This window comes from Chelonia mydas, chromosome 9 (genome assembly GCF_015237465.2).
Source record: "Chelonia mydas isolate rCheMyd1 chromosome 9, rCheMyd1.pri.v2, whole genome shotgun sequence".
In the NCBI taxonomy this organism is placed as follows: Eukaryota; Metazoa; Chordata; order Testudines; family Cheloniidae; genus Chelonia; species Chelonia mydas.
The window spans coordinates 81,720,345-81,747,456 of NC_057855.1; the positions used below are offsets into that span (position 1 = coordinate 81,720,345).

The 27,112-nt window shown below is 38.6% G+C and overlaps 1 protein-coding gene across 10 annotated transcripts in view; it reads right to left on the reverse strand.

Annotated features, from left to right (window-relative positions):
* Positions 1 to 27,112, reverse strand: part of ATRX (ATRX chromatin remodeler) — a 140,195-nt gene that overhangs the window by 20,684 nt on the left and 92,399 nt on the right. For 8 of the 10 annotated variants that reach the window (XM_027822584.3, XM_043522992.1, XM_037908734.2 and 5 more), the window contains 5 exons: positions 20,027 to 20,180; positions 19,588 to 19,691; positions 15,817 to 15,925; positions 8,123 to 8,300; positions 6,376 to 6,570 (listed from right to left, as the gene is read on the reverse strand). In XM_027822584.3, coding sequence (XP_027678385.2) covers positions 6,376 to 6,570; positions 8,123 to 8,300; positions 15,817 to 15,925; positions 19,588 to 19,691; positions 20,027 to 20,180 — 740 coding nt within the window. Of the gene's footprint in view, positions 1 to 6,375; positions 6,571 to 7,794; positions 7,855 to 8,122; positions 8,301 to 15,816; positions 15,926 to 19,587; positions 19,692 to 20,026; positions 20,181 to 27,112 lie in introns of those variants that run through there. The other 2 variants (XM_043522994.1, XM_043522995.1) reach the window with 2 other exon arrangements.

Below are 27,112 nucleotides of genomic sequence, written 5' to 3' on the forward strand. Positions count from 1 at the left end.
CAAAGAAGGATATTAGGCTGGTTTGACATGATTTGTTCTTGACAAATCCATGTTAACTGTTACTTATATTATCCTCTAGGTGCTTGCAAATTCATTGTTTGATTATCTGCTCCATTATCTTTCTGGGTACCAAAGTTAGCTGACTGGCCTATAATTCCGAGTTGTCTTTATTTCCCTTTTTATAGACAGGTTCTATATTTGTCCTTTTCTGCTGATGGGCTCTCTTCTTTCCTCCACGCATTCTAAAAGCTCTAACTCCTGAGAGATCTCTTCAGCCAGTTCCTTAAGTATTCTAGGATGTATTTCATCAGGCCCTGCCGACTTGAAGTCATCTAGCTTGTCGAAGTAATTCTTAACTTGCTCTTTCCCTATTTTAGCCTCCGATCCAAAACTCTTTTCATGGACGTTTGTTAGTCATCCGATAACTGCTAACCTTTTAGGTGAAAACTGAAACAAAAATGGCATTTAAAACTCCGGCCACTGCTGCATTTTTTGTTACTGTCTTTCCCTCCTCATTGAGTAATGGGCCAACCCTTTCCTTAGACTTCCTCTTGCTTCTCATGAACAACAATAAATTCACTGAACACCAAAAATCAGATATTAGAAGGAAAACTGGTGAAATTACAATAATTAGGAAGTATAGTTATTAGGATTGAAGGCTGGTGCATCCTATGCTACCTTTGTACAGATTTATGTTGATGTTTGTCTTTATGTTAAAGATGCCTAGAGTCTGAGATATACCTTATTTTAAAAAGTGTCTAATTCAAAAGAAACAAAAAAGACAGCCATAAGTAAGACACAATCAACAATGACATTTATATGCAAAATGTATGGATCAAGAAGCAGTCAAAATGGTTATTGGACTACTCAAGGATTTGTAGGTAAAATAACTCAGTGCTGGAAAGGATGGAACCAAAAATAATTAATCAATTTACAGTGAAAAAATAAATACAACTAAAAAAAGCAAACTGAAGCCAAACTGAATTAAAAAGAAGCCAAAAGAATTAAAGTAAAACTCCAGGGATTCATCTTCAATTTTTTCCATAGTAAATGAAAAAAAAAGAAAAGAAAAATATTTCATGTATACAATCCCCTACCTGATGAAGTTGGAATATTCTGACTCATGTTAGAAACAGTAACAAATATCAAAAGAGGTTGCCAACTTGTGTGGTAAAGTAGGACAGGAACAAAATCATTCTCCATTAGTTTTAATGAGAGAAAACAATTCAGTTTGAATCTTAAGTGATTGTTTCTCCTATGTGTAGTTTTGTTTTCTTTAACTATATATATTTTTGTAGGCAGACAGTGTCCCGGACTTTCAGGAGATGACAAGTAATTTGCATGCCCATATCTGATGGTCCTCTAAAAACAGTCTTCTTTCATTGCACACCTTAGCCCAATCCTCCTCGCCCTCTCCAGTGCTAGGCTGCTTGACTAAGTCCCAAAATTCTACTCATTGTAAATTTATAGCTACTTCCAGTTACTCGCTGACCCTACAGCAAGGGTTTTGGGGGCATGACTGCTGATTTTGGAAGAGCAAAATATAGACTGTTCGTTGGTGGGAAGAAGAGTGGTGGTTGAGGAAAGCTATGAGAATAATGCAACATGCAGGCAAGGAACCTGGCACTTGTGAGAAAGATTAAGCAGAGGAGTGTAAGGAAATAGCTGGTTTTGGAGGAGCATCCAGTTTGGAGAAAAGAGATCACCTGATTATGGGAAAAAAATACAAAGTTAAGGCATAAAACAAAGCTACAGAAAAAATGATTGCAGAATCCAAAGTAGCTGCTCAGTTTCTCCCACTGAATCTAATGGAGATGGAATTTGATTCTGTCCTAATTTGTGGACAGAAAAATGTCTGGCTCCATGTTCAAAGTAATTTTTCTTTTTTATGTTTAATTTTGAAATAAGTGTCAAATTAATTGTACTTGAAAAAATATACAATTGTGAAATCATGGAAATACACACGAGTTGCTTTTTAAGAAGGACTTGCACAAAAACTGATTTTTTTTAAAAAATGGTTTATACTCCTCAAAACTTCACATTTTAAAACAGGTTTGTAAGGTTTCAGCATAAAATGACCCATGATACAAAGAGACAGTGGGTATCATCTCTGCCAGGGTATCTCAACCTTTCTTTCTTTACGGCCCCAAACATGCTGTAAAAACTCCACGGCCCACCCGTGCCACAACAACTATTTTTCTGCGTATAAAAGCCAGGGCCCATGTTAGGGGGTACCAAGGAGGGCACTTCCTGGGGCCCCATGTCACAGGGGGTTCCACAAACCTAAGTTGCTCAGTCTTCAGCCCTGGCTGACAAGGCTCAAGGCCTGGGGCTTGAGCTTTCTGCCCCAGTGAATCTGACACCGGCCCTGCTTGGCGGACCCCCTGAAACCTGCTTGCCGCACCCCAGGGGACCCCGGGACACTGACTGAGAACTGCCGATCTACACCACACAGTGCTGTTTGAAAACACACATTAAAAATTATACACCTCCTTTGACAGATTCATGATTTGTGCAAGTTTGTGTCCATTGTGCAAGGCAATGAGTGTCTCCAGGGAGCACCCTTAATTCCCAACTTCAGTAGGAGCTGAGAGAGCTCAGCACCTCACATGACTGGATCTTAAACTATCCTACCCAAAAATCTAGTTGAGGAGGAGGGAGAAAAGGAGAGAAAGGACAGACGCGTTACACGTTAACAGATCACCAGTATTCTCAGTTAGTGTTGTGAGGATACAGGAACCAGCACACAAGGAATTATTCTGTGCAAGCCAAACGTAGAAGCTGCTAAAACAAGGAGATAATTAGCTGATAATGTATAGCCTCTCAAGTGAAAAGTTACAAATACTTAGAAGTTTGTACATAGCATATAATGAAGTGTACATCCTTAAAAGAACACCAGACTGGCAACTGGACTGGAAAGAGAACCAAGGCACAGCCAAGCAGAATTACAATATACAGAGATTTTCTTTTTTCTAGCGGGGGGGACTTGTGTATGTGCAGGAATTCACCCCCGGCCCATCTGTCTCTATCTGGATGATAGGAAGATAACTAATGTGTGAAGTTTAATATTTAAAACTAAATGTTGACACAAACTGTTCTGATATTAAAACCAGCCCTGAATGAGGACGAAAACTGTTTGCTCTCAAGAAAGACTGCCCCAGCAAGCAATCTACTCACATATAAATAAAAAAAACCTAAACAAATATTTGAAATTAAGCGTTTTCAACAAATGAATGTTTAAAGTCTTGTGCTGAGTTAAATCAGTACAACTTTTCTTTGAAATAGATATACAAGACGTCTCTAGTTCCACATCCCATATGCTGAATGGGAAATTTTTACCTGTTGTGTAAAGGTGGATAACCTAACCTCCCTTTCAGTCTGTCTCTTCACAACTTGCCTATCATCACTTTAGTGGGATGAGGAATTTAGTTGATGTGTGCAAATTTGTTCTGAAGTATTATATCAGTTTGTCAACTTGTATGTGTGTCTTTTTTCTACACTCATGTCTCTCTGTCAAGATATCCATTCTAATGACACAGACTTTTTATTCAAACAAATCTATATTTTTGGAATTTATTTCCAACATTTAACTCCGTAGTGGTATTTTAATATTCACAACTGGATAGACTCTTGTGAGCATTACTAAAATTGTACGTTAGAAAAGACGTAACTTTCAGAGTATAATTACTACAGAAGATGGTTTGCTCAAAATTCCAAAATCACTAATCATAATCAGATCATTTCATGAAGACCAAAACCAGTCCAAATTTTACTGAAGAGGCATTTTGATATATTATGAAGAACTATTCTTAAGAATATACAAATATCCTGAGATGCACCAACTATTCTTTGTGGAGCTATCAACATACAGTAAATAAAATAATCAAAATAGGGTAATATATTAACTTTATAAATAATTTTCTTTTAAAGCAGATGTTAATTCTAAACTGGAGAAACAAATTAAATAACGAGAGAATTTAATTCACCGACAAAGTTACAATAAAACCACTATTAAGAAAATGATCTATGACTTACTGCTTGAATTGAAAAACCTCATAATAAGAAGGGTTTAGATAGGGTCAATAAAGTTTGTTTTCAAATGTTTTAAAATGACCATGCTATAGTGGCTCTGTACTGGGCTAACATCGCCTAAAGCCCTCTGACAGCTGCATGGCACTCTAGGTGGTCTAGTAAAAATCCATCTAAAAAAATGTCTGGCCTAACAATTCAATGAAAACCAGTCTGGTGTTTAAGAATAATGAATCATATTCTAGTAATCTAAAAATAGATTATTTAAAATGGAGAATATGCCATCTTTCATTGAAAAAGAACCAGGGTCACGATAAAGCAGGAGAAAAGCATTTCTCCCGCTCCAGACAGTTTACAATCAATTAAATACAATAGCAACCAAGTCATTTAGAAATATCTATATTTTCCCCACATGTATGCTTGGAACATTTGCTCTTTAATTGCTTACAACAAATTTAAATTAATACCAAATTACATCATTTTGACATCATTTCTATTCTATTGTATTCTTTTCAGGAGTGCCTTCATTACTGTAGTATCTCAGTGCCTAACAGAAATATATTAAGTTAAATGAGTAGCTTCTACCATGTGTGGTTTATTTCTTTCTCCCTTCCTTTCCTCAAGAATTGCATGGGAATAAAAAAAAAAATTAAATAGTACTTTTTTTATTTGTTAATATTAGCAAATGCAAAGTCAAAAGAATGCGTCTTGCACTTGGTGGTGGGCTTTGTGGTGGTTCTTAGGTCCTGCAGAAGTTTGGTCCACTTTGCTTCAATATTATGAAACCATTCAATACTAATTCAGCTGAAACTGAAAAAAAACTACCTAAAAAAGCCCTAAATATTTTCTCCAAGGGCCAACTACAGAAGTCTTACAAATAAAACAAAGAAATATGATCACTTTACTACATAAAGGACCTACTTAGGTTATTTTACACATGGAAAACGTGAAGTTGTATGAAATGATTGTTATAGTAAGTGAAAGACTTAATTTCACAACAGGTTGGTTACTCAGGAATTAACCTTAATCAGACTACATTTAATATTAAATTTATTTTTATTAACTGTGATCTTAAATGTACTACAAACAATAGCTATCTTACACTTACCTTATTTTCAAATCTGTTTTGAAAACAACGAACAAAACAAGTGCTCTGTGTATTTATGGCTATAACACACTTTCTCTACTTAAAGTTACTGTAAGACTGACATAGATTGACTTAAACCAGGGGTGGGCAAACCTTTTGGCCCGAGAGCCATATCGGGATGCAAAACTATATGGAGGGCCGGAGTAGGGAAGGCTGTGCCCCCTAAACAGCCTGGCCCCTGCCCCCTATTCACCCCCTCCCACTTCCAGCCCCCTGACTGTCCCCCTCAGAATCCCCGACCCATCCAACCCCCCCCTGCTCCTTGTCCCGACTGCCCCTCCTGGGATCCCCCACCCCAAACCACCCCGCCCCCCCCGGGATCCCACCCCCTATCCAACCTCCCCTGCTCCCTGACTGCCCCAACCTATCCACACCCCCGCCGCCTAACAGGCCCCCCAGGACTCCCACACTCCCACACCACTCCCACTCCCCCCGTTCCCCGACCGTCCCAGAACCTCCGCCCCATCCAGCCGCCCCCTGCTCCCTGTCCCCTGACTGACCCCCCAGGAACGCCCGCCCCTAACCGCTCCCTGAGTGCCTCCCGGCACCCCCTACCCAACCCCCCCACCGCCACCACCGCCTCACCATGCCGCTCAGAGTGGCAGGAGCCCGTGCGGCAGCAACATAACTGCATGGGCAGGGGAACAGCGAGGGAGGGACCGGGGGTGAGCCTCCCGGGCCAGGAGCTCAGGGGCTGGGCAGAATGGTCCCGCAGGTTGGATGTGGCCCGTGGGCTGTAGTTTGCCCACCGATGACTTAAACCCTGAAGAACAAGGTTTAATAGCCGCTAAAAATTTGTCATCATTCAGTGTGATAACTCTGAACATTCCTGACATCCATGTAAATATCCAATCCCTTTTTGAATCTTGGCCTCAATGACTTCTTCTGGCAACAAGTTCCACAGTTTAATCACATGTTGCGGGAAAAATCCTTCTCTTTTTTGGTATGAATTTCCAACCTTTTAAGTGAATTGAAGGTCCCCTTGTTCTTGTGTTGAGGGTCAGGAGGAACAGAAGATCCATTTACCTTCTCTATGTCATTCATTATCTTATATACTTTTATCATGTGCCCTCTTATTTGTTTCCCTTTAAAAGTAAACAATCCCAATCTTTTCATAACACTCTTTCCCTCCTAAGAAAGAGAGCACTGTCCACTTGAACAGGCTTAAAGATTTATGAAAGATTTGTGAATTATGTTACCTTTGGCAGCATGGGTGTATCCCTCTTCTTTTTCTTTTCTGAATTAGGGTCATCCAGCAAGTCTGGCTCAAAGGTATAGAGCTCTGTAAGCTCATTCATGGTAAAGTGACGCTCAACCTGCTGCTGGTCAACTACTCGGAAAGACAGTGACTGCTTTGTTACTTGACGATCATATATCTTGTCCTCCATTGTTCCCTAAAAAAACCCCAAATATTTGTTTTTATAAATCTAAACACACAAATGGGATCAAGTTATTCTGTCACTGAGAAAAACAGCAATGGTAACAACAAAACTATCATATCATTAACGTTTGTTCAAAAAGATAAAGAACTTTACTCCAATACGTCTCCCGTAGTTTGCTAAATTGTTTAAAAATGAATGTAGTCCCTGAATGAAACACCACAAAGGAACATGAACTGCCAATGCAACTAATGGTGCATGTCTATTTATTAGAGTAATCAATATATTTTAATTTCTTTAGCTCCCTGAAGAAATCAGCTTTTGCACAACCTCCCTAAATTGTAGTTTTTAAAATATGAATATGAAAAAAATTGATAATTCTGTTGCATCGTTCACCTTATTTTAAGTTAAACAAAAACAAAAATCACACTAAATAAGAAACAGATGGGTTACATTCAATGACAGCTTTTAAAAAAAAAACTTAGGGGACATGGGACTGGGCTCAACTGAACATGAGTTCTGGTGTGATATGGTGGGTAAGAAAATGTGATCCTTGAATGTATAAGCAGGAGAATAGAGAGCAGACATAGGGAGTAGTATTGGCATTCTATATAGATTAAATGAAAATAGCGCGTGTAGTTCTGGTGTTCACAATTTTAAAAAGGATGTTACACTGAAAATGATTCAGATAAAAGCTACAAGAATGATTTAAGATCTGGAAAAACTATCTTACAGTATTCAGAGTAGCAGTCGTGTTAGTCTGTATTCGCAAAAAGAAAAGGAGTACTTGTGGCACCTTAGAGACTAACCAATTTATTTGAGCATGAGCTTTCGTGAGCTACAGCTCATGTTGCATCCGATGAAGTGAGCTGTAGCTCACGAAAGCTTATGCTCAAATAAATTGGTTAGTCTCTAAGGTGCCACAAGTACTCCTTATCTTACAGTAAGAGACTAAAGAAGTTCAAGCTATTAAGATAAATAATTAGAAGATTAAGATATGAATTGAAGACCTATAACTACCTAAATTAGAAAAAATTCTTGTAGTAGAGGGCCTTGAATCTATCACAAAAAGGCACAAGATCCAATGGCTTGAAGCTGGAGCTAGACAAATTCAGACTAAAAATAAGGCACATATTTTTAAACAGTGAGGTTAAACAAAAACAGGAACAAATTACCTATGGATATGGTGGATTCTCCATCACTTGGGAGTCTTTAAATCAGGACTGGACGTCTTTCTAAAAGATATGCTCTGGCTCAACCAGAAGCTGTGAACTTGATGCAGGAATCATGAGTGAAAATCTGTGGTATGTATTATGTTGTAGGTCAGACTAGCTGATCTTACTGGACCCTTCTGGACTTAATATTCACAATTTTTTTCTTTTCTAATGGTCTGACAATCTTAAACCCCAATTCTACTATCTGATCTACACCAGTGGACCCCTTTTCCTGTGTAGCCCCCCACAGACTTCAAAGAGAGTCCATAAGGATGTAAGGGTCCGTCTTTACAGATAAGACATCAGGATCTGAGCCTGAAAGGATGAATGAGAAGCATCCAAATCATACGTACCTGAGCCAAGAACCTGTACACAAACACAGGTTTGTTCTGCCCAAAGCGGTAAACCCTAAAGATACTCTGAATATCATAGGATGGATTCCAAGAAGCGTCAAAGATAATCACTCTATTAGCAGCCACCAGATTAATTCCAAGGGATCCTGCCTTAGTGGAAATAATAAACAAACGACCTCTGAAACAACAAAAAATAAAATTATGAAATGTAATATTTTACAAACTGACTTCTCTTACCTTGGATTCCTTAACTGTTATAAACATGAAGTTTTTGAAATGCTGTAACCTAAATCCTCTGAGGTCCTATTACGAATTATTCATAAATTATAATGATTCAAAATCTTCTAAAACCATGAAGTTGTAAAATTTGCAACTTATGTTCTAAATAAAAGGGCAAAGCTGCTAACCAGCTGTCAGAACTACAGGACAGGGACTTTAAGAAGTCATTTGTTACCAAGAATTGTTCTGAGAGGAAAAAAAATCTTTTTCTTCAGACATTTGAATTCAGGATCAAATTAAGAAAATTAGTTATGCCAAGTTAAACCATCATTTAAAAATGAATACATGCTGGCTGGTGTCATTGGAACTATTATCTGGAAAGCAGACTTTAAAAATTCCTTGGCATGAAACTGTTTCTAGGACATTTTTTTATAAAATAACGCACCTTTGTTTCTTTACATGTCACTATCACCCAAGATTAACTTTAAATTAACAATGCAAAAAATCTCATGTAACATTAAGATTGACATTTTAAAAAAACACAAAATGCAGAGATTCTAAAGTTATAACAACAGTAATTGTACCTTTTTGCAAGTGTGTAATATTCTTATTACTGCATAAGTTTTAACTTGCAACTTAGCATGTAAGTAGTGGCAGAATTTGGGGAATATAACTTAAAAGTCATTGATTAGTGCAGTTTTAACACTGCATGAATTAAGTTTATTCCATTTATTGCTTTTTAAATATACAATTGGCTGCATTACAGATATTAATTTGAATGTTGACATGTGTATTTGGGAAAATTCATGAAACAAAAGAGAGCTTCAATTAATATGTACAATTGCATATTATATATACACACACGCACACGTATATCTATCTATCTGAGAGTAGAGGTAGCTCATGAGGCACCAGGGCTTGGCGATGCACCTTCTGCCTTTACTCCAGATATGAACTTCCAGTGCTTTATGGAAACTCTGAATCCTTATTAAATTAAACAAACAACCATAATGCCTAATTCAACTGTGTTAACTAAACAGATGGACCCACAGAGACCATCATCAACATACCTGAAAAACTCATCTTGAGTGAAGTGGACATTGAGACAGGTCAGACCCAGTAAAGCAGTAATTTGGTAAACTTTCCATTCTCAATCCTGAAAGTTCCCCAAGTCCAAGACATTTGGGATGTAGTGAGCAGGAAGAAAATATTAGAGAGAGGAAGACATAAGTAGGACAGAAGCAAACTGTTTCCCCTTGCCTAAAATGGTATTAATCTATTTTGAGACAACATTGTTTGGAGACACTTTTCTGTCTGTACTGATATATAAAAGTATCCATGGATGATAAGGTGGTAGCTTCACAGATTTCCTCTGTGGTAGCTGATGTTCTTTCTGACCAGGATGAGATTGTGGAATAAGCTGAATCATGTTTTTTATTTTCCTCTCTCTCTTCTGGAATCAGTCTATCTGTGGCTTAATATGCTTCAGTGATACATTATTTGATCCACCTAGCCACAGAGTATTTGGATGCATTCAAGGCTAGACATTTAGGGTAAATGGAAATGAACAAAGATGATGTTTTTCTATACTGATCAGTTCCACTTAGGAATATTTTAATTGCTGTTCTGACATATGCTGTACTTATCCTTTCAGGTGTCGAAGATTCAAAGTAAATGAAGACAAAACAATTTCCTATGAGTTAACCTTGATTACCAATAACTACTTTGTCATCACAGAAGATACAGTAAGAAGATGTGTATTCCTAAAAGCAAAGATTTCCAAGACTGTTCTTGCCAACCTGGTTACAACCAAGAAGAAAGTTTTCATGGAAAAGAAATAAAAAAGGGCATTTCAGGCCATTGGATGGTTCATAAGAACTTGTACCACTCTGGGCCAATTCTAGATAACAAAGATACACCTAATGGTTGGTTTGGACAGTTATACTACTATAAGCTACTTTGATGACATCAGGTATTTAGATGAGCATGAGTTTATGGCCTAGTTTAACACCGAGATATAAGACACTGTGGAAGGAAGTCTAAGATTGAAGTCAAGGCCACCGCAAAGAACTCCAAAAAGAGCTGGAATGCCTTATTTCCTGGTGCTGATTTTTGTATGTTAACATCCTTACGGGCATTCAGTTCAAAAGCTTGCATAGGCAGAGAATAGGACAGCCTGAATGAGGTTAGAAGAGTATACTTTGGAAAAGTACCCCATTTTGTTCAGTTCTTGCTACTCAAAGCCAAAGTTTTAGGCTTCGTCAGTCTGGAACAGAATGCAGGAGCAGACATCTACCTAATGGAAAGACAGAGCAGGGACTTTTGCAACTTTTCCACTAGGTCTAAATACCTTCTTGGTCAATTTGCAGTGACAAGAATGATAGATTTCAGAGTAGCAGCCGTGTTAGTCTGTATCCGCAAAAAGAAAAGGAGTACTTGTGGCACCTTAGAGACTAATAAATTTATTTGAGCATAAGCTTTCGTGAGCTATAGCTTACTTCATCGGATGCATGCAGTGGAAAATACAGTGGGGAGATTTATATACACAGAGAACATGAAACAATAGGTGTTACCATATACACTGTAACAAGAGTGATCAGGTAAGGTGAGCTATTACCAGCAGGAGAGCGGGGGGAACCTTTTGTAGTGGTAATCAAGGTGGGCCATTTCTAGCAGTTGACAAGAACGTGAGAGGAATAGATAGATGTTTCCTCTTTTATCTAATAAATCACTTTCTTCCTAGTGGCAGAAGGAGGGAGAGAAGGAAAGAAACCAATCTAGCTATCTGAGAGTCAGCGTGGCCTCGCTAATTTGTGGTCTGCTTCCCTGGTGAAGAAAAGCCAGACCTCTGAGTTTCACCTGGATGTATATACTTGAACCTGGCTCTATGGATATCAGAAAGAATACTTCCTGATTCAGGGACCATATAGAATATTGACTGTCTGCAGATAGTTTAACCAGTCTGGTTATCTGTTCAGTGACTTCTTTACATGGACCATTTTAATGGAGGCCAGCTGAGCTTTTGTCCAGGAAAAAAAAAATGTACTGTTTCAGCATTTAGACTTGAAACATTTGTACGCCACTACTGATTTATATATGCCACAGTTGTGGGGTTTCCTTTTTTGTCTGAACTAGGACATACTATTTCCCTTAGCACTAATAAAATGCCAAAGAGCCAGCCTAACTCTATCTAGATCTCTTTCAAGATGTTGTTCAGGAACCTTTCTGCCTCTGACCTTTTTATCCACTCCTTGTATTTTGATGGTCCATGTGTGCTCCGCAATCTGAAATACTGGTATCAGTAGACAAGATTTCAGGGACTGGATAGTGGAAGGAGGATCCTGCCATCATATGGGTTTTTCTATCACCATGGAACCATAGATTTTAAGGCCAGAAGTAACCACTAGATCATCTAATCTGACCTGATGTATATCACAAGCCTCCAACCCCACCCAGCACCCCCATACTAACCCCAAGAACCAAAATTAGACCAAAGTATTACAGCCCACAGGAGACTAGACTACTATGTGCTACAGGCAGAGAATAGGAGGGAGTGAGGTATACCATGCGCAAAGCCCCTGCAATGGCAGGGAAATGATTAACTGTGGGATTGTCACTCTTCTCTTTCCTTTATATCATCTCGTATTGGGAATGGTTCCAGACCCCAAGAGGAATCCCTGAAGCTCTGTCATGTACGGTCATGTCTCTTGAACACTGATTACTCCTCAGACAGAAGATAAATGCAAGTGACAATAGATGGATGACCTTCAGTTCTGTAACACCTTCCAGAATAGTGCCTGGATCTTTTCAATCTCTACTGTTTCAGGAAGACTCTAGTTCTCTTTGGGTCTCCCTAGGTGGATGATCCTCTTGAAGAACAGCTAAGTTTACCAGGAACCCTTATGCTTGAAGTACAGAAAGGATCCTTAATGTAATTTCCTCTGTGGCCCCTGAAAACGATGCTATGATGAGTCTGCCTTTAATGAATGGATATAGATAAATCCCTGGACTCCTTCAGTAAGTTAGTGTAACTAAATGGCTTTGTGAATACCAAAGGAGCAGAGGATAGATTGAAAGGTAATGTTATTTATTAAAATTGGTGATTTTTGTAGGCAAAATGAAGAAACTGGTGAAAATAGGGCCTGACTATAAAATGCACATAAGGTTCTGTTGAGCCCATGAAGTCCTCCGAAGAGATTCCAATGGTAGCAAAAGCTAGAGTCTCCATTCTGAACTGTTTTCTTCGTCAACCTTTTCACTCTCTTGAGCTTGATCTCCTCTAGTTCTTTTTCATACTTAGAAAAATCTGGAACAACACTTTGGAAGTGCTTGCTCTTTCTTGAGGATGGAGAGGTGATGATGAAGGTGCTTAAAGTTCCAGAGTGACTAAGTATTCATCTTGCACTATCGCCTGTATCCACCTGTCTGAAGCTGATTAAAATTAGACGTCTGAGAAGTGGAACAGCCTGTCACTAAACCAATTTGTGGATGGAAGTAATCCTAGTTGCGTTAATACATTAATATTTGGATTGGAAAGAGGGATTGAACCCATTCTCTGATCTGGACTTCCACTTGGCATCCCTTTTCTGGTATTTTTTGGGGGGAGTAGGAATGAAAGGAGCTTATGCCCTTATATAAGGCTGTATTCGTCCTTGACCTTCATTGGACTTCTCACCAGCCAGAATTCTATCTGCAAATTTTGAGGCACAGAGGATTTCCTTTGAATAGTTATCTGCTACTCAGGAACTAAGCTAGAGTCAATGCCAGGTCACTGCATTTGCTTCCATGGCTCTTTTTGCCAGCTTCCTGATGTCCCATGGATGTATTCACTATGAACACTCTACTTAGCATACCACTTGAATCAACCATGGTTCTGGGAGTTAAGGATTTGTAGGTCATCTGCAGCATGTGGTTGCCCTGTAAGCCCTTATGGGCTGCTGAAATAGCTTCAAAGTTCCCTCTGTGGATGGCTTCTATTTTTCCATCTAGGGAAGAAAACCCCCTCACAACAGATATTGACATATACTTTAACTTTGATGCCACTGGTGCATGTGTCTTAGACAGTTTAAAAAGAGAATATTTGTGTTCTAGATCCTGTAGATTTTCAAAACTGAGGCAGAGACTTTGGCATGAAAGCAGGAGTGTGGTCACGCCCAAAGGCCTCACTGACAAATCTGAACAGCCTCCCATATATGCAGGAAGCAAGACATGGCTCAAATGTCTCAGACTGGGGCAGTATCAGGATCCAGAAATGTTAGCTTCCTGTATATTTGATATGCAATTTTCAAACATGTAATAAAAAAAATTCAGACAGAAGTTCCATAACTGCTATTGTTACAAATAAAACTTACGATAACTAAATTAGATTTGAGGAAAAAAAATCCGTTTTTCAGTTTGCTTTATTCATCTGATAAAAAACTTAGTGTATAGCTGGTTTCACTGTATAGCCAGTCTTCTTCCCTGTTTGTGTCGGCCTTTCCAATTGTAACAGAAGGAGAGAAATTTTAATAAAGAGGAAAATATAATTATCAAACCAAAACAAAATTGACAGAGAAATTGAGGGACAGGTTTCAGCTGTATGGTTTAAGGTTTATATTTCAAACTTATCCACTCACAACAAGGGGCCTGAAAAAACAAAACAAAAAAAGCCAGCTGTATTTTTACTAGAATTTCTCCACAAAAACCAATGTCAACAATCATGAAAAATATCAGCCAACGATTAATATTTTCAAACTGTTATATGCATCTGAAAATAGTCTTTTCCAACCATAACTAAATTATCCATGAAACAGTGCTATAGAAAGAGAACATTTATATTTATGAAAATTCAAAATTGTACAAAAATAGCTGTGAAAATGCAATACAAAGCATACCTGTTACACTGAGAACTGTTTATTGGAGAAAACCTAACCTTGTTGAGGAGATATAAGGAATAACCTTTTCATTCATTTTCAAACTAATTTAGTAAATAAATATTAGTGAGATGCATTTATTGTCAGGTTAATGGGCCAATGCTGCAACAGAGTGATTCCCATTTGTTCCATTCAGAAGTTGGCTGAATATATTCAACATGTGCAAGGGATAGTAAGCTTGCCACATCAAAGGACAAGGCATGTGGCATAGAGTAAACCCTATAATCAACCAACTTAATAGGAAACCTTTAACAAAATGACAGAAGTCCTTTCTTCTCAAATAAAATCCCAACATCAAATGCATTTCTCCTCATTAAGGGCGGAACTACACACTATCAAACTCACAAGTCAAAACTAAAAGTTGTTTTTCATTATTTCACTGACTTAACTCAAAGTTAAGAAAAATCAATATGAAAGCTTATTTTGTTACCCCTTATTTAATTCATTAATTTTTGCAGTCTGGTCATCTCCATGTTTAGCGTAAATAATTGTCTTTAAAATTCATTCACGTTTGGCCAGTATTGAGAGAGAGTGTCTAGAGACAAACTACATTACTAATTTAAACGTTAGCAGGTTGGTGCAGTGGCCTTGCACATGCATAGTTTACGTTACAAACACACACACACACACACACACAAAAAGTCTCTCCTGGATAAGACTAAAATTCCCAGACAAAAATTACATGAAAATAGAGTTAATGTTAAGAGTACATATTAGTAATGTAGGGTAATGTACGTTATATGGATTTTGCAATTATCCCAAAGCCAGGTGTATATACCCAGGAAATTCAGAGTTAATATTAAACTTAAAAGAAAACAAAAAAATTAAGGTACAAAAATACATAGTTAGGGTACCGAAATACCTTTTAACTCTGCCATACAGTGGCACCATGTAATAATCTCATGACTGAAGTTTAACATCCCCATGAGGCGCAATGGTATCAATATTTTTTACACAGGGGGAGCTGAGACAAAGAGACTAAAGGCAAAATTGTCAACTAATTCTGGGTGCTCAATTTGAGATACCTAGAGCCTACTATTTCAGCATAATTAGCATTTAATAGCACTTTATATGTTCAGAACAGAATTCCCATTCACCTTTGTTGCAATTCTGAGTGCTCAGCCCTGCTGCAAATCAAACCCCAGGTGTCTCAAGTTGGATACTAAGAAAATGAAGGAACACACTGGCCACCTGTGAAAGTTTTAGTTTACATGACTTGCCTATAATCAGAGGCAGACACCCGACATAGAAAATTTAAATTTAAATTACGTAGGTCAGCAAAGTTATAAGCAACTGAAAACAGGATCTCATAACAGAAAGTGCTGGGACACTTAGCTATAAAATATTACATACATACACACACACACTACAGAGGAAGAAGGGGCAACAGTACAGGTACAAAACCTATGTAAAAGTATCTTTAAAAATAATTAAAATTCTATCACTGGGAGGATATTTTGGTATCTGCACTATCTTAAAAAGAGTTCATAAGTTAGTATAAGTACAAAACAGATGTAGGAAGAAAAGAGAGAGGAAATAAAAAGCTACATAGAATGATCTTACCTCACATTAGTTTCGTCATTAAATTCTTCAGCCCATTTCTTTCTTGACTGAGCCGTGGTTGAACCATCTAAACGATAGTAGTCAATATTTCTGAACCATTTTCCTTCACCTAGAAATTTGAAGGTAAGGTGATTAAATGACACCAGCACAATATGAAAATATTAGCAGCACAATAATTTAAATACTGATCATTCAGGGCCAGATTGAGACTAAAAGTTAAGGGAGCAATCATGCAACCTCACATGAACCAGCTATTCTATAACAATCAAAATATTTTATACCCAAAGAACTTGATCTCTATGATGTCCGTGCCCCAAAGTACATGTGCACAAATAAATGAAGAACCCATAAGGGGGTACCTGCCATTGCTGCTCGTCTCAGTTGAGCTGTGAAAATGATGCAGTGTAACCTGAATTATGAAATATAATCCACAGAAGGATTACAGAAAATAGTGGTAATCATAATTTGGGACAGTAAGTATCCAAAGCCTTTACTCTAATAGTTCATATCTTTTGTGATACTCCCCAATCCTCAGGTAGCCTTGCCCAAAATAAGAAGTGCAGAATTAGAGTTAACCAAGAATGAAATAAAATTTATTTTCTGAATAGGATTCTACCCCCTATGTAGGGTCCAGCACTATTGTCTTCTTCCCAAGGAAAAGTCTCAATTTAGAAAAAATGAACTAAGTGAAACTTCCACAAGCAGCTTTACGCAGCCTTAAATTTAGATTTATTAAGATTTATACACTGAGGGAAAACTTTAATTGCAATATTTTCAGTAACCTTTAGTTAGCTCTTCTAAGATTCACGTGTTTCCCAGCCCCCTTTGTCATATCAAATTTCTAGAGGTCTGGACACGTTTGCAACAAAATCAGTCGAGTTTCTTGTTTAACCTCAGTGCAAAAGTTAATTGTAAAAAGTAACTACATTTAACCTTTAGGCATTATGCCAGTAACCCTAATTTTCTAATTGATCTTTGGAGTCTGTATGTTTCCAATTACTCTAGGCTGCAGTCTCTCTTATAAGAAATTGTACCCCTTAGGTAAATGCTTGAAAGGGGATTTCAAAAAGTCAAGGTATAATCATTCTGGAACTGAAATTTAGAGCAGCTGCTTGAGTTTAATTAGCCAGTGAGTTATGGCTACTTCTTTCCAAATGTAAAAAAAAATTACAGCTGATAGAAGCAGATTTTTCTCTTCCCTTTTAGAACTAACCTTTTATTTTTTCTGGAGGTCAAGTTTATTTACACAAAATGAACTCCACCGGGCCATCGATTAAAATCAGAGCAGCTCTTTTAGGAAGTAGTAATGCTGAGTGACAATGAATTATGAGAAACTGCATGCTAAGTCATGACAGAGATGTCTATATGGAATTGATGACCTAGTTGTACATCAACAGAACCATCACAAACAGGAAAAAACAAAGACCATGTAAAATTAGCTCAGGTTATATGGACAGGCTATAAAGATATATACAGCTCAGAGGTCACAGATGACCAATGTTCTGAAGCAAAATACTGGAAATACTCTTTAGAAGCTTGCTATATGGACAACAGAGTTCCGTGTAATACAGCAGCAGTGAGCAATAAAATAAATACATAAATAGACAGCAGCTGGAGATCTATCGATGTCTAGCTAGCTAACTATGATATTGATATTTCTAAGTCCCTGTATTACTTGGTATTTAATTGCTCAACACTGTGCTGCCAAAACAAAAATCTTTTAAGGAATGTTATATGAATTCATATAAAACACAGTATGAAGGGTCTTTCACTGCAAGATTACAGAGATGTAAAACAAAATGCTACAGTACACATGTACACCTTTGGTTAGAGAAAAAAGTTCACACTACTGACACATTACTAAGAAAATATGATCTAATACAATATACCTTGTGCCATGTGTGAGAACATGAAAAAGCCTATTGCAATGCAACACAAGGGAGCAGGTTTAGAAATGTGTGGTTCATTAAAATCTCAAAATGTTAAATTTTTCAGCACAGCCAGTGTCATTTCCTTTAATAACCCTCTCTTAAAAATGAGGATCAGACTCAGTGTTTTTCCATTTGTAAAAACTGTTTTCATTTTGTATGGCCCCTGACTAAACCTTCCTCTCCCTACTTCTAGAAGAAAGATATCCCATCTGCTTAGAATATAATAAATACATGAAATATGGCACACGCCTGCAATCAGTAGCAACAGCCTAAGATCCACAGCAGGTGGGATAGACAGCATGCAATTGGACCAATAGCCCTCCCATATTTGGTGATGTTGGGAAAAGGGTAGCAACTCTTCTGGTCTGAGAATGAATTAGCTGTTTCATCTCTCTTCCATCTAGAATGAACAAAGAGCTAAAAAGGAATAATTAGCTTCACAATTTTTAAGTCTGCTGTGCAGGTGACAAGTTGAAATGTGACGGAAACGTGAGCATACTGTCACAGGAAAAGGGTGATAAGCAGCGTTCAACCTGAGTAACAGATCCATACCCTAAAGAGGGTTAATAAACTAGCTGTATAATGGACTCCTTCATTTGGACAACCCTAAATGATCAGGAGGAAAGATTTAGAGTATCACATTCTGGTTTCTATTTCCAAAGTTTAAGAAACTAATCTATTGTTTCTATTCAGAATGCTCTCTTCAAATATCCAGAACTTTTATTTCAAAAACAATGTTTTTTCAAACAAGACAAAGCACACAGCCCTTATTCAAGAGTATAAATGTACCAAACTGAAAGATTTAAAAAGGAGCTATTTTTGAGATAATCAAATGCAAAATAATTAAACATCTGAACTTTTTTTTAGATAAAATATAGCCTCCTCAACATGTTAAATAAATTTAAAAATGAGGCACACATTTGAAACCAAGCCTGAGAAATGTTACCAGCGAATGTATGTTTTTGGTGTTATGCATAGAGGACCACAGGGTTTAGGTTCAGATGTTAGTGCCATTCTAACAATATTTACTTTTATATTTTACATGTCTGATTAATGTCTGTGCTTCAGTTTGATTCTCATAATACTCATGTGAGGTAGGTATTATCACCCCCTTCTTTTAGATGAGGTACAGACAGACAGGTTAAGTGACTTTCTGAAGGCCACCCAGTGAGACTGTGCCAGATGTGGGACTAGTATGCAAGACTTCCTGGCCCTTGAGCCCATATTCAGTCCACAAAACCATAATACTTTTCCAACTACAGAATTAGCATACACTTATTCAAGAATAAATACATTAAGGAATTTAATAACTAATTTCCTTAATGACTTTCATAGGCAAAAAAGAATTCTTCCTTCTGCAGATGCCTCCATCACCAAATTAACTTTACAGAACAATTCTGAGGTGGAAAGATGGAAATATTACAGATGCTACACCAAGTTATACAATGTGTTGTCCCAAAAATACAAAAACTAGCTAAACATCAACTTATCATATTGGTTTTGGCATGTCTTCGGGAGAATTAAATCAATTTTACACAAATTTATCCTTTGAGAGAATGTTACAATAATCAAATAACATCTTGAGATAGACCCAATGTTTCACTTTTTCTTTAAAAAGGAGTTTGGACCACAATATGTCAAATATTGGGTTTTCTACAGAGATAGCCCCAGTGATGAGCTGGGAAACCAGAGGAATTGGCAATGGGTCAGTAAAGTGAAAAAAAATCACTGTACCCTGGATTGGATTAAAATTCACACCTATACTATCTGTAGCAGGAAATGACATTAAGAAATTCTCTCCACTGTCACTGTTTGGAAGATATAGAAATGCTATACTAACCTTTATAAATAACAGGTTTATCTTTGTCAGTTTTGTCCCTGCTTGCCAGTTCCAGAAAATCTTCTATCAAATCCAGTGATATTAGAGACTGGCTAAAAACTAGACTGAAAAGAGAAATACGGAAATATACAACATTTTCCACTAAAATTCATTCAATGCATGTAATTATTGTATTGTTTTGCTTTACTTCTCTTCCTTCACCCTGAATGTGATCTTTAAAATGGAGTGAATGTCTTTGGTGGAGTACTGGACAAGCATGGAACGCTCTTCTGATAAAAATAAGTTAAACACACACATCTCTAACACAAATTGAGCTACAGCTCTGAGCACAAAATAAGTGTTAACAAAGGGTGGACAATAAAGAATGGTAAGGCAGAATAATATACTTAAACAATTTAAAAAATTTCCACAAATCTATATATTATTTAACATGACTTACACTTTATCTCCAAGCTCTTCCGCCATGCGAAGAATTTCAAAGAGAAGCACCATTTTCCCAGAATGTTCCAACACTTCAGCATCTGCATCAGTGACAAAATCTTTGTACCAGTCTGGAGCTGGGCTGCCTGGGTTGGAAGAGGATGTGGCTTTACCTGTATAACAAAAACACTACTAAGCTAAAAAGAATCTCCTCAAAACGAAAGCATGAGACTTCTCCTAAAAGGCAAATGTTTAAAAAAAACTCTTAAGACGCCAATTTTTAAAAGTGACACAAATTTTTAAAAAAGGACTCCAGAGGTGATCCCAGCAGTAACAGGATGGTAAGCCTGACTTCAGTACCAGGCAAACTGGTTGAAAATAAAGTAAAGAACAACACTGTCAGACACACGGTTGAACATAACTTGTTGGAGAAGAGTCAACATGGTTTTTGTAAAGGGAAATCATGCCTCACCAATCTACGAAAATGTTTTGAGGAGGTCAACAAGCATGTGGACAAAGGGGATCCAGTGGCTATACTGTACTTAGATTTTCAGAAAGCCTTTAACGAAGTCCCTCACCAAAAGCTCATGAGCAATGTAAGCTGTCATCATAAGAGGGAAAGTCCTCTCATGGATTGGTAACTGGTTAAAAGATAGGAAACAAAGAGTAAGAATAAATGGTCATTTTTCAGAATGAAGAGAGGTAAATAGTGATGTCCCCCAGGGGTCTGTACCGGGCCCCATCCTATTCAATATATTCATAAATGATCTGGGAAAAGGAGTAAACAGTGAGATGGCAAAATTTGCAGATGATACAAAATTGCGCAAGATAGTTAAATCCCAGGCAGACTGCAAAGAGCTACATAAGGATCTCTCAATACTGGGTGACCGAGCAACAAAATGGCAGATGAAATTCAATGTTGATAAATGCAAAGTAATGCACATTGGAAAACATAATCCCAACTATATGTATAAAATGATGGGGTCTAAATTTGCTGTTACCACTCAAGAAAGATCTTGGAGTCATTGTGGATAGTGCTCTGAAAACATCCACTCAATGTGCAGTGGCAGTCAAAAAAGCTAACAGAATGTTGGGAATCATTAAGAAAAGGATAAATAAGTCAGAAAATATCATACTCCCTCTATATAAATCCATGGTATGCCCACATCTTGAATACTGCATGCAAATGTGGTTGCTCCATCTCAAAAAAGGTATGTTGGAATTGGAAAAGTTTCAGAAAAGGGCAACAAAAATGACTAGGGGTATGGAACAGTTGCCTTATGAGGAGAGATTAATAAGACTGAGACTTTTCAGTTTGGTAAAGAGATGACTAAGTGGAGATAGGATAGAGGTCTATAAAATCATGACTGGTGTGGAGACAGTAAATAAGGAAGTGTTCTTTACTCCTTCTCATAACACAAGAACTACAGGTCACCAAATGAAATTAATAGGCAGCAGGTTTAAAACAAACAAAAGGAAGTATTTTTTCACACAACACACAGTCAACCTGTGGAACTCTTTGCCAGACGATGTTGTGAAGGCCAAGACTATAACATCTACTTTTTTTGAAGAAAAAAGAAAATCCTAAATTCATGGAGAATAGGTCCATCAATGGCTATTAGCCAGGATGGACAGGAATGGTGTCCCTAGCCTCTGTTTACCGGAAGCTGGGAATGGGTGATGGGATGGATCACTTGGTGATTACCTGTTCCGTTCATTTCCTCTGGGGCACCTGTCATTGGACACTGTCGAAAGACAGGATACTGGTCTAGATGGACATTTGGTCTCACCCAGTATGGCCATTCTTATGTTTTAAGATATAGAAGGCCTATCCCTTCAACCAAAGGTCCTGCCAGTTAGTGGTATGGAATTAAAGAAAAAATTCAGAGACTAGTGTGTTATCCTTAGAGGGTCACTATCTGCCACACACTTTTTCTGGTGTTACGTACTGTTTTAACACACAGTCCTGTCACCTTCCATTTTCCTAAAGTAGCATTCAACTTCTTCACCCACAACTAATATTTGCTTCCTAAAACTCAATCACAGATTTTACAAAAATGATATAACTGCTTTTAAAATACTGATCTTAAATTCCAAGCAAATATCTACAACCCTTAGAAAGGGCACTGTACTTGGGCCTTGGGGTTATCTAGTTCATCAAACCAGAGCTATGCAGGATTGTTCCCAACAATACATTTTTTTTTTGCATTTAGGGGGTAGAGGTCTGGGAAAATAGATTTAAAATTCTCTTAGTGATGAGACTTTAAAAAAAAAAAAAACTCTTTGCAAAAGGCACAATATACAGGAAGTACCATCAAAACTAGAGTTTTGGATTTATTTCTTTTGCAATAATTAACATTAAGTGCAAAACACCATTATTTTTTTAAACACATTTCTGTTAATGGTGTCATCCACATTTGCCTACAAAAGGGATTCTAATATTTAGTTGTTTAACAAAAAAAGCAAAGGAGGAGACAATTTTCATATGATTATTAAAAATCCAGACTGAGGTAATTCTCAGAGGCCTTCATCAGGAAAGATCCTTTGTACTAGGCACTGTACAAGTACACACAGAGTCTCTCCCCAAAGAGTTTACATTTTGTTTTGGAATGTAAATGTATTCCTAATTTAAGTCTATATAATGTTATTGACTTGAGATCATAAACAGCTGTCTAATCTGCTATTTACATAAAACTTTTAGTTAACTTGCCACTTCTATACCCTAATAAGCTGACTTCAGTCAAACTTCAAGCAAGTGATGATACTTTATATCCGAGTCACTCCTCCTAAAAATGTAGAAGATTAAAAGTGGTAAACCTGACAAGCTAGAGAGAATTAGGAAAGTCGTATCTCACTGTATTTCTATGCCAAAATAACTGAATACCCAACAAAACAAGCAACATTTGTTTAGCTCTAGATTTGTCATTCAACAACACCTGGTTGTGAACTATTTGAAATACAGCATGCTCTCCTTCCAGGGTATTAGTATTTTCTTTATCTATTGTGAAACACTTTTGAATTCAAATATACATGTAGGCTTATTTGCAACCTCATCATTTGATCCTGAAATGTAGACAGGAATCAGGAGCTGACTTTATTTATGTTACCTAAATTCTTTTTATGGTGTTGTATGTTTCTGCCTTTAATCTCCTTTGCGTTAGTGTGATAAATATTGATTTATTAGAATTAAATACAAACCTTCTTTCACTTAAAAACTTTGATCTTACTGAGGTATTTACTTATACAGAATATTTTTCTCTTATTATCTTACTATTAATTCAAAACATTCAGCTTTTAAGACCACATATAGCAAACTAGCTGAAAGGCAACTTCATCATGACAGAATAGTCATCCTCAACATTTCTGCAAATACCTCCTTCAGTGCAGAGGAAAGAATTAACCTGCAAAAGAACTCTCATTTGAAAATTTCTTTGCACATATTTTTTTAAGCATACTTTTAAATGAATGCTGAATTCTGTCCCTAATGTAGGCTGGTGTGACTGTTTAAGTCATGTTAGTGACATTGTTTGGTGTTAATACCTGACAATGCAGCATGTAAAGGATGCAGACTGTGCATGCCTCAACTAGAAATTTCCTTTTTTGAAAGTATTATCACACAACATTTAGTTATACTGCTGCTATATGAATTTTATTTAAAAGGTTAAATAAAACTGAAATTGGCATAAGTGTATGAAAGAGCCATTGTATAGACCAGGGGTGGGCAAACTTTTTGGCCCGAGGGTCACATCAGGGAATAGAAATTGTATGGCGGGCCATGAACGCTCACAAAATTGGGGTTGGGGTGCGGGGCAGGGTAGGGGTGCGGGCTGGGGCTGAAAAGTTTGGGGTATAGGAGAATGCTTTGGGCTGGGACTGGGGAGTTCGGAGGGCACGAGGGGCATCAGGGCTGGGGCAGGGGTGCAGGAAACGGTGCAGGTTCTGGCTGGGGATGAGAGATTTGGAGTGCAGGAGGGTACTCTGGGCTGGGATCGAGGGGTTTGGAGAGCGGGAAGGGGATCAGGGCTGGGGCAGGAGAGAGACTCAGGGGTGCAGGCTCCAAGCAGCGCTTACCTCAAACATGGTGGGCCCCCGACCCAGCGCCCCGGCCGGAGCGGGGCCGAGCCACGTGTTGCGGCCCCCGACCCAACACCCCGGCCGGAGCGGGGCTGAGCCACATGGTGCCGGCCCTGATCCTACGCCCTGGCCGGAGCGGGGCCAAGCCACGTGGTGCTGGCCCTGATCCTACGCCCTGGCCGGAGCGGGGCCGTGCCACATGGTGCAGTGCCTGACCCAGCGCCCCGGTGGGAGCACCAGAGCGGGGCCGAGCTGCATCATGCAGCTACCAGGCTGGATCTGGCCTGCGGGCCGTAGTTTGCCCACCCATGGTACATATGGTCAAGAACAAGAGACAAATCAATGTCCTACCAGGTCACGGAAAGAGTGCCTGCCCCTCAAAAATACACACACACACACACACTCCCTCCCTCCCTCCCCCCCCCATGCTGGCCAGAAGGTCAAACTAAAGTGAGTTTCAGTTTACACTGGAGACCCACTGAAATAGGTCCACTGCCTAGTGGGAGAAAAGGCGGTCTATAACCTCAAATTGCAGGAGATGATCTGAATATGAAGAAGGGGAAATGTTATTGTTTATTATTTATTTATTGGACCAGGACCCCATTTGTGCTAAGTGCTGAACAAACAGAAGAAAAGGATGGTCCCTGCCCCAAAGAGCTTACAATCAAAGTAGAAGACAACAGAGGGACAGACAGACAGGGGAGTACAAAGAAACAACGAGACAATATTGGTCAGCATGCTAGACAGTGGTTTCAACACAGCAGCAGCCTAACCGTCATTAAGCATTTTGTACCCATGGCAAAGGAGGGTTTTGAAGGCGTGTGAAGAAGTAGGTGTTGAAGATGTTTACAGGGAGGTCCTCCCAAACATGGGAGGATGTATAAAAGGTCCTTGTTTGAAAATTTAACAAGTGGGTGATGGAGGCTGGCAGCATGGGCTGACTGAAAGCAGGAGTTGACATCTCAGTAGTGAATGAGTAAGGATACATAGGGTGAGGATAGGTTGTGAAGAGCCTTGAAAGAGAAGACAAGTAGCTTATGTTTGATGCAAAAGCATAAAGAGAACTAGTGGAGGAATGCAAAGATGGGGGACATGGTCAAAGTGATGGGCTAGGAAAAATATCTTTACAATAGCATTTTGAACGGATATGAGACGGGCAAGATTACATTTATCACTGCCACAGAAAAGGATGTTGCAGAAATCAAGATGTGAGATGAGGCAGCCTGGATTAGTTTAATTGTGTGGATGGAGAGGAAAGGCCACACCTTAGAGATGTTATGCAGAGAGCATGTGCAAGATTTAGATACAGCTTGGATGTGAGAAACTAGAGGTCAAATCTTTCTCATTCACTTTCACTTAGGAGTTAGTGGGGAGGACTTGGAGGAGGGGTTCTGATTAAGGGCTCTGTTGAGCTTCAGCTGAAAGACATCCATGTCAGAGAGGCTGAGATTTTAGTTTTGACATAACGAGGCAGATCTGGAGTAGAGGTAGATCTAGAAGAAATAAGGTGTAGAGGGAGAAGAGAAGGAGAACAAGGACAGAGCCCTGTGGAACACCACAAAAAACTGGCAGGGGGGTGGGGGTCAGGAGAATTTTCCAAAGGACATGCTGAAGGAGCAATCAGAGAAGGAGAACTATGAAAGGACAGAGTCAGAGAAGCCAAGGGAAGATAAGATTTCAAGAAGAACATGGTCAATAGTGTCAAAATCAGCTGACAGCTCAAGGAGGACAAGGATGGAGTATTAGTGCAGAGCTCTGGCTAGAAAGAGGTCATTAGAGAGACTTTGGCAGGAGTGGTTTCAGTGGAGTGCAAGGGTCAGAAGGTAGACTGGAGAAGAACCCCAGAGAATGACTGTAGACAGCACATTCAAGAATTCAGATGAAAGGAAGAAAGGAGAGGGGGCAGTAGTTGGAGAGGCAAATGGATCAAAGGTGTGGCGTTGTTTTTTAAGATGAGAGAAACTGAAGTATGCTTGAATTGTGAGGAGAAAAAACCAGAGGAGAGTCAGAGTATCGGAGAAGAGTAAGGAAATGGATGAGAAGGAGGGTAGGTGAGCAGGAGATGGGAGGACATGGGGTCACTGGGGAATTAGAGGAGGACAGTAGATGAGAAACATCTGTGTCTTTGAGAGAGGAGGAGGGCAGAACTATAGGAAAAGCAGAGAAGGGAAGGCAAGCCTAGTGGAAGGAGAAGGTCACATTGTATTTTATCAACTTTTTCTTGGAAGAAATCAGCAAGATCCTGTGTGGGAAGAGAAGTGGAGACACAAAGGAAGGCAGTCTTCATCCCTTCTATTACTGAACCCCATCCTTTCAGACAAGACCTGGGACACGATCCAAGATCCACCAATAAATCCAGATGAGTCAAATACCACTGAACGAGCTACTTAGTTTAAAATGATACCTGCATGTGCGAGGAGACAAGCCTAGACTTATATGTGTGATAGGATCACATCTGTTATAAATATAAAGGGAAGGGTAAACCCCTTTAAAATCCCTCCTGGCCAGAGGAAATCTCCTCTCACCTGTAAAGGGTTAAGAAGCTAAAGGTAACCTCGCTGGCACCTGACCAAAATGACCAATGGGGAGACAAGATACTTTCAAAAGCTGGGAGGAGGGAGAGAAACAAAGTCTATGTGTGTCTGTCTATATTCTGTCTTTGCCGAGGATAGACCAGGAATGAAGCCTTAGAACTTTTAGTAAGTAATCTAGCTAGGTACGTGTTAGATTATGATTTCTTTAAATGGCTGAGAAAAGAATTGTGCTGAATAGAATAACTATTTCTGTCTGTGTATCTTTTTTGTAACTTAAGGTTTCTGCCTAGAGGGGTTCTCTATGTTTTGAATCTAATTACCCTGTAAAGTATTTACCATCCTGATTTTACAGGGGGGATTTTTTTTTAAAAATTTCTATTTCCTTCTATTTCTATTAAAAGTCTTTTTGTAAGAAAACTGAATGCTTTTTCATTGTTCTCAGATCCAAGGGTTTGGGTCTGTGGTCACCTATGCAAATTGGTGAGGCTTTTTATCCA